At 33.1% G+C, this 8,938-nt stretch overlaps 1 protein-coding gene across 2 annotated transcripts in view; it reads left to right on the top strand.

Moving 5' to 3' along the window:
* The window catches only part of MANEA (mannosidase endo-alpha), a 31,301-nt gene that overhangs the window by 10,735 nt on the left and 11,628 nt on the right, over positions 1 to 8,938 (top strand). For both annotated transcript variants that reach the window (XM_017886777.1, XM_017886778.1), the window contains exon 3: positions 8,588 to 8,697. In XM_017886777.1, coding sequence (XP_017742266.1) covers positions 8,588 to 8,697 — 110 coding nt within the window. The remainder of the gene's footprint in view (positions 1 to 8,587; positions 8,698 to 8,938) is intronic.

Consider the following 8,938-nt stretch of genomic DNA (forward strand, 5'->3'; position numbering starts at 1 on the left):
TTATAGTAAATATAAATTTTAGATGTAAATAATATATGTGTTACACTATGTTTGGTATAGTTTGTAATCAGGAAGAAAAGTTTCAATTAACATTTTTGTGCCTATCATATTTATAAAGACCTTTTTCCCTGTATAGTATTTTACTATTGTATCATGTATATGAACATTAATTATTTCTAAACATTGACAGTCACACAGTCATTTCGATTTTAAATGTTGACAGCTTCACTACTGATGTAAATATTTTACTTTTTGATGGATTTTCTCCTAGACAAAATAAAAAAAAAACTTGATAATAAAAGTGACATAATCAATTCGTAAATAAATAAATAAATAATTTCTTAATGAGTTAAATATGGAATCATACTCATTGTTACCAGGCAGAAAAATTTGACTGTTGGAATACTGACTCAAAACCCTACTTTAATCCATGGAGCTGGCATGCTGACTCTGGCATTCTTGGAATTGAATAAGATAGTAAATGAAGGCGATTTAAATTGTTGTATGGTTGACTGTGCTTTGACTACATATTTAACATTCATATTTTCCTTTGATATAAATGGCCTTCTTTTATCTTAAATTGAATTGCTGTGTGAAGTAATTATATTGTTATATCGCAGAGTACAAGTTGGTTGATTTTCTGCTTTTACAATTAGAAGTGTAGTGTGTATAAATCTTAATGGCTCAACCCTTCATTGAAAAGAATGATAAAATTAAAATGAACTATTAATGTTATGTTTAAAATCCAATTATTCTATATAATGTTTTAGATATATTATAATAGCCTATGATAGATTTGTATCCTTTTCAAGTCTTTTAAGTAAAATATTACGTATCATGGATACTATCCTCTTGTATTGCTGTATTACAACTCTAAAAGTACCAGATGAATGCCTTCTTATTTTTATACAGTTTACTAAAACCTTAGTAGATGAGTCAGAAAATGGTCCCCAAGATGTCCACATCCTAATTCCCACAATCTGTGAATATATTATTTTATGTGGCAGAAGGGAATTAGGGTTGCAGGTGCAAAAGGTTGCTAATCATCTGAACTTGAGATGGCATTATCCTTCATTATTTGGGTACAGCTAATCTAGTCACATAAGTCCTTATAAATAGAAGAAGAAGAGGGAAAAGAGAGTCAGAGCGATGCACTGAGAGACTTGATCCCCTGTTGCTCTCTTTGAAGACAGAACAAGAAGTTCATGAGCCAAGGAATGTGGTAGCCTCTACAAGCTTGAATGGCAAGGAAAGGGATTCTTTCCTAGAGCCTCCAGAAAGGAACGTCATCCAGTCTAATACCTGGCCTCATCTTGGCATATTAAGACCCATGTCAACACTCCTGACATGCAGAGCTGTAAGATAATAAATTTACGTTGTTTTAAGCAACTAGATTTGTGAGAATTTGTTATGGCAAAATAGAGAACTACATTTAGCAAAACATAATATACTCTATGACTTTAAAATTATCTTCCCATTGTTTCAGTTTAGCACTAAATATTTATTGACTTTCCATGATGTTCCAAGCTTGTGCTAGATTCTAGGGACATAAAGATGAGCAAGTCACATTCCCCAGGTGTTCCTTTGTTTTCATCATTGTTGCTTTAAAAACACTAGATGGATTTCAACATTAGAATATTTCCTGAAAGTATGACATACTTGTTTTAGTAAAGTTACAATTCTTATTTCTGCATCTCCTGCCTTAAAAATTTTGTACATAAAAGTAGAAGTCACAATGAGATGAATTAGATGCATAAAGTTTAAATGTACATAATAACGTCTAATATTATGTCATAAATTTTCCTTTTATACCTATTTACATTAAAGTTTATATTTATAACTGTAGAGTGGTGATGTTCCACAAAGCTTTCATATTGCTATAAATGCCCAACCTTTGGTTTCATTGATTTTCTCTGGAAAAGCATGTGTATTCTGCTGTTGTTGAATGAAGTATAAGTGTGAGATGGTTCAAGTTCTTCCTAGTATTACTCGGGTCTTCTCTATCCTTGAAGATTTTCTTTCTACTTGTTCTATTAATTACTGGTAAATGGATATTGAAGAGTGCAAACAAATTTGTGAATATATCTATTTCTGTCTTCAGATCTGTCAGTTTTTTCTTCATATGTTGTGGAGATCTTTTGTTAGGTGCATTAAACATTTAGGATTGTTATGATTTTTGGATAATTGAGTACTTTCTTACTATGTAATATTCCCATTTATTTCTGGTAATATTATTTGTTCTGAAGGCTACTTTAACATTAATATAACTGTTTAGTTTTCCTTGATCAGTGTTTGCTGGGTATATCTTTTTCCATTCTTTTATTTTAACTTGTCTATGTTTTTATACTTAAAGTGGTTTTCTTGTACATCACATATGGTTGAGTCCTCATTTTAATACAACATGAAAATTATATTTTTAAATGGGTGTCATTAGACTATTTGTACTTAATATGATTATTAATATGATTGGATTGATTAAATCTACCATCTTGTTAACAGCTTCATGTTTCATTCTTTGTTTCCTTTTTTTCTTTTGATTTTCTTTTCCATTAATTGAACAATTTTTGTGATTATATTTAGTCTATAGTATTTACTTATGTATAACTTTTTCTTTTTTGTCATTAACTCAGAATTTTCCGAATATATCTTTGTATAATCACAGTCTACTTGCAAATGATATATACTTCATGTGTAATGTAAGGTCTTCACTACTGATATTCCCTGTTTCCCTCCCATACTTTGCTATTGTCATAATTCTATCACATAAGAAATGATATTTTACTATCGTTGCTGTAGACCAGAAGTTGGCAAGCATTTTCTGTAACGGACTACCTAATATATTTTTTTGATTTTGTGAGTCCCTCACTCTCTCTCTTTGCAACCACTCAGCTCTATCCTTATAGTGTGAAAATGGTTATAAGCAATAGATAGACAAATATATAGATGAATTGGCCTGTAAAAGGCAAGATTTGGCTCATGGGTCATAGTTTGCTGATCACTGTTTTCAATAATCAGTTGTTTTTCATAGTTATTAAAAATAAGAATGGTTTTACATTTATTCCATTTCCAGTGTTCCCCATCCATATTTTAATGTAGATCCAAGTGTATGTCTAGTATCATATTGTTTCTCTCTTAAAAATTTATTTTATCTTGTTTTACTGGTCTCCTTGCAATTAATACTTTCAAATTTTGTTTGTAGCCTTTATTTTGAAAGATGTTTCATCAGCTGTGCAATTCTCAATGGGCAGGTTTTTGAGGATTGTTTTCTTTTGGAATTTTGAAGATTTACTCCATTTCTTTTTTTCTTTCTTTTTCTTCTGTCTTTCATGGTTTCTGATGGGTAGCCTGCCGTAATTTAAAAAAATCTTTTTATATCCTCATGGATGGATATGTTTTGTTGTTGTTGTTGTTGTTTTCTGGCTGCATTTAATTTTTTTCTTTTTTTTCTTTTTTATATTTTGGTTTTTAGCAGTCTAAACATGATATGGTTAGTTTTTACTCCTGTTGTCTTTTGGTATTTATCCTTCTTGGTGTTCTCTGAATTTTTTAATCTGTTGCTTTATGTCTTTTATTAATTTTGCTAAATTCTTAGTGATTATTCTTATTATTTTTTGAGACGCATTCCCACCCTGTCGCCCAGGCTGGAGTGCAGTGGCGCTCAGCTCACTGTCACTGCAACCTCCGCCTCCTGAGTTCAAGCAATTCTCCTGCCTCACCCTCCCAAGAAGCTGGGACTACAGACACGCTGCACCACGTGTAGCTAATTTTTGTACTTTTAGTAGAGACAAGGTTTCCCCATGTTGGCCAGGATGGTGTCAATTTCCTGACCTCGTGATCCACCTGCCACTGCCTCCCAAAGTGCTGGAATTATAGGCGTGAGCCACCATGTCCAGCCTGGTTATTTTTTCAAATAAACTTCCTACTTCTGGGTTTCCAATGACATGTATACTAGAACTTTGATGTTTATCTCACAACTGTAAAATGCATTGTTCTATTCTTTTCCCCAGTCTTTTTTCTCATTATGGTAATTTGGCTAAGGTAATTTCTTTTGACTTGCCTTGAAGTTTCCTGATTGTCTTCTCACCTCTGTTAATTCATCTTTTAAATAGTTTTTCATTCCTGGCATTTCTGTTTTATTTGTTCTTACAGTTCCCACGTCTCTGCTGAAATTTCTTGCCAGATCTTGTGTGTTAGCTACTTTTCCCATTAGATCTTTTAAGATAGTCATTACAGTAATTTTAAATTCTCTCTATGATGATTCCAACATCATATGTGAGACTGGTTCTATTGATTGCTTTGTCTGTTGGCAGTGAATTGTTTTTCTTGTTTTTTTTCTGTTCCTTGTAATATTTTGTTAAAAGTGTGTCACCCTGAGTAAGATAGTGAAGATTGTGTTATGTCTAGAAATGAGCTTGCGTTTTTTTCTCTTAAAGCTTTAGTTTGAAAGAATGTTTGAGGTGTTCAAAAGAGGCTCTAAGTTTCCTATGAACACATAACAAGTTTTCTGGGGCTCAAGGTATCCAAATTTATCTATCATTATACTGTCTTCTTGTTATTAAATGTTATTTATAATCACTTTTTAGGTGTTTTACTATGCGTGATGCATTCTCTCATTTGTGCTTTTTAAAACAGACCTTATCCTCCGTTTTACAGATGTGGAAACTTAAGTAAAATAACTTGCCTAAAGATACACATCTATCAAATAACAGAATAAGGACTCAATTCTCTAGGCCTGTCTGATTTTTATACCATGTATTCTTAACTGTTATCTGATTTCAGTGCATCACTTTACTAACAACAACAACAAAATTAACTATCAGTAATATTGAAGGTCCTGTAATAAGTGACATGGAAGGGTGACATAAGCAATATGACATGAGTTTTTGCATTTAGTTTGCTCGTATTTCAAGAATGGACTTCAAAGAGCATCCTAGAGTTTGCTAAGCAATTAGGATGACAGAAATACCGAGTAGTAGATTTTACTTTTAAGTGATACTCAGTTGGCTTATTTTATAGACACTTCTCTGGTTACTATCAAGGATTCACTGCCATTGTAAATTCCCAACACTCCTCAAAGTAAGACAATCACTGGCGTGGTTCCCAGGCTAGTATTTATTCAGTGTCACAATCCAAAAGACACTGTATAATGATTAATTTAACTGTGGATAGAGTTAGATATCTGGAAGTCATAATTGATGGAATAAAGAAGCTGAAACATAACAACATCGTAAGAAGAAAGAGCATTCCTCCAAAGCCATAGAGTATACTTACAAAGAGGATAAAAGAGGAAGAGAAATTACTAGACCAAGAATGGAGTGGTTAATTAGGAGAATCAGAATAATATGGCAGTGCTATCCAGTAGAATTTTCTGTGATGATGAAAATGTTCTCTATCTGTGCTGCCTAAAATAGTAGATATATACTCTCATATGTGGCTACTGAACACTTGAAATGTAGCTAGTTGAGTGTGCAAGAAAACTTAATTCTTTTAAATTTTAATTTATATGGTAGATATGGGTATTATTTTGGACAGCATAGGACTAGAATGTAATCAAGCTTGAGGAAGAGAGTAAAGAAGTGGTGGAATGGAGATGATAGTCTTAAAATGGATAAGATTGGCTGGGCGCAGTGGCTCACGCCTGTAATCCCAACACTTTGGGAGGCTGAGGCGGGAGGATCACGAGATCAGGAGATCGAGACCATCCTGGCCAACATGGTGAAACCCCATCTCTACTGAAAATACAAAAATTAGCCTTGTGTGGCTGTGGCAGTGGGCGCCTGTAATCCCAGAGGAGGGATTCTATCTGTAATCCATAGAATGAGGCAGGAGAATCACTTGAACCTGGGAGGCGGAGGTTGCAGTGAGCTGAGATTGCGCCACTGCACTCCATCCTGGCAACAGAGCAAGATTCCGTCTCAAAAAAAAAAAGTTGCTAAAGCTCATGTGTGTGTACATATGTATGTGTGTGCTAGGAAAGGGGTATAGTTGAAGAGGGAGGGAAAAATGTGAGAAAAAAACAGAGAACATTGTAGTTTAAGGAACCAATATTTATCGAATACTGTAGTCTAGTTAATGGAATTCTATGTGTGTACTTAAAATATATCCTGAAAGGTAAGAATTATCTGTGTTTTGATGGTGAGGCCACAGAAGCAAGAACTTAACTTGCCCTTAGTTCTTGTAGCTGATAAGTGGTGAGATACTTGAATACATGTTCAAAGCCCATGCATATTCTGCTATACTGCCCTGCCTCTCACAAAAAGAAAGAGTAGTAGATGAATTAGGAAAAGGACAAAAGTCACAATTTTCAAGGTAAGTGCTTTTATCTTTTCTCTCTTAAACTATGAAGGTAATTTTTAGAAGTGTGTGTAATGGCAATATTTGAAGTTGTTGCATGTTGTTGCTGTTGTCTTGTTTCTGCTGATTCTTGTGCATGTTTTATTCTTTGTGTTCTTAATTATCTTTGATTGTATACTATTTATTGTTCTTTAAAAAATACTTTTTGTAAATAATTTGAGGCCCAGGAAGAAGATGCCTTCCTCCAGAAAGGATTGTCTTTTGCTTCTGCCTGGTGTGACTGTTTAGAATACCATTTCTGGGTTACCTTAAATTAGGTCTAAAGCTAGAGGACTGTACAAGCACTGTGAACCTGCAGTTTAATTCACTGTTTTTGAGAGTTGGTTTACTTCTACGAATTTTGCTTGGGGCAAACAGACCTCGTTGCTCACTTATCTTTCTGGTTTCACATTTTCCCTTCAATTTGGCTAGGAAATTTCTTACTCTCTTCAGCTCTTTGACTCTAAGACATTTTCTCCCCATGTTTTATGTAATAATGGTTATTTTCATGGAGAGTGCTTGGTCTACTATTAGACCAACTGTTATTTTAAACTAGTCCACTCAGGAATCTTGTTTTGTTTTTACTTTTATGGAATAATGCTTTGCTTATAATTTTCAGATTCATGGCATAATCTTTCTGTTGTTTAATGTTTATTTTTTTCTCATTTTGTTTCTTTTATTTTTTGCACAATTTTTTGGTAGGTCCCATGTTTAGAAAACTTTTGTTGTCATTCTTATTTTCATTGATGATACTCTTCTTACAAGCTGAGCTAGTAATCTTACAAGATTATAAGTGATTGCTTATAAAATGTTGTATTAATTGTCTCCAGACACTTTTCTCACCAGCATTCCTCTCTAGGATATGCCTTCCTCTGGCTAGCCAGTTTCCCTCAAGCCTCATATGTTACAGGTTATTTTTCTATCTTTTGCTCTAGTTGCCATTCTTATTTTCAGAGTGGATAGGGGACATAAGGATTATTTTTCCATTAACTTTGATTTTGTTGTCCTAATGGGACTTACTTATTTGTACATGGCATGGCTAGCACAAAACTTAGGTCTTAAAATTTGTTTCTCTGGCAGTTTCTTACCTTCAATTTCTTAATTTCCTCATGCTTCTCTTTTGGTACTATTGTTATTTATTTCCCTACCTTAAAGAGTCTGTTGATTTATCTAGAAATTTGTGCCATCTTTCTGATAACTGTCCATTTCTTTGTATATATAATGAGGCTTTGAATTAATTGATCTTAAATATTCTGTCTCCGGTTAGTGATTTCCATGTAATTTATGCTTCCAACACATAATTTATAAGTTCAAAAATAAGTAGGCAGGCACTACATAGAGGAAGAGTAATTATTTTACTATGTTAGAATCTTCTGTTAAAAGTTATTGAACTACACAAAAACAGCATATAAATGTTTATGGCAGTTTTATTCACAAGTGCCAAAAATTGGAAACAACCAAGATGTCCTTCATTAGGTGAATGTATAAACATACATACAATGACTTATTATGCAGCAGTAAAAAGAAATGAGCTATGAAGTTATGAAAAGATATGAAGGAACCTAAAAATTCAAGTTGCTAAATGAATGAAACCAGTTCTAAAAGCTACATACTTTATGATTCCAACTATATGACCTTCTGGAAAAGGCAAATTATAGGCAGCAAAAAGCTTAGTTATTGCCAGGGGTGAGGGGGAGAGGGAACAGGGATGAATCAGTATAGCGCAGGAGGTTTATGGAGCTGGTAAAACTAGTTTGTCAGCTACTGTAATGGAGGACATATGGTATAATAGATTTGTCAAAACCTGTTGAACTGTGCAACACAAAATGTGAACACTGATGTAAACTATGGACTTCAGTTAATGAAAATCTTTCAATATTGGGTCATCAATTGTAGCAAATGTACCACACCAATGAAAGATGTTAATAATAGGAAAAACCGTGTGGAGGGTAGGGGCAGGTAGGAGGAAGAGTATATGAGAACTCTATACTTTCTTTGCTATTTTTATGTAAACCTAAAACTCGAAAATGTAAAGTCTGTTCACTTTTACAAAAGCATATTAATGCCTGATCAAGAGGTCATCAATATTGACAAAGTGATCAAATAACCATATGTATTCTGAAGGAACTTAACAAAACCACCTCGTGTAAATATGTTCTTTTATTGTCAACTATTTGGTACTTACTCTGCCTTTTTAAGAATATCTGCATTCATGTTCTTGTCTTTTCCCTTTCTTTTCGGTCTTTTCTATTAGGTGTACTAGCCCTCTCTTGGTACCCACCTGATGTAAATGATGAAAATGGAGAACCTACTGATAACTTGGTACCCACTATTTTGGATAAAGCTCATAAATATAACCTGAAGGTATTTTATTTTCAAGCTACACATAAGTTAATTCTTTTGGACAAGAGGATAGTAATAACAATTTTGAAATAGTAATTTTAATTAAAATGATAATGACTTAGAATCTCTTAAATACTATATTTCATAAATAAACTTTATATAATAATAGGAATTTCAATCTTATCTAAATTATATTTTAGAGATTCTTTACTGTTTCTAATCATGTTTTATATTTATTTATAGTATATATATATTTATATTT

The sequence above is a fragment of the Rhinopithecus bieti genome, unplaced genomic scaffold (assembly GCF_001698545.2).
Source record: "Rhinopithecus bieti isolate Rb0 unplaced genomic scaffold, ASM169854v2 scaffold_14937, whole genome shotgun sequence".
NCBI classification, from domain to species: domain Eukaryota; kingdom Metazoa; phylum Chordata; class Mammalia; order Primates; family Cercopithecidae; genus Rhinopithecus; species Rhinopithecus bieti.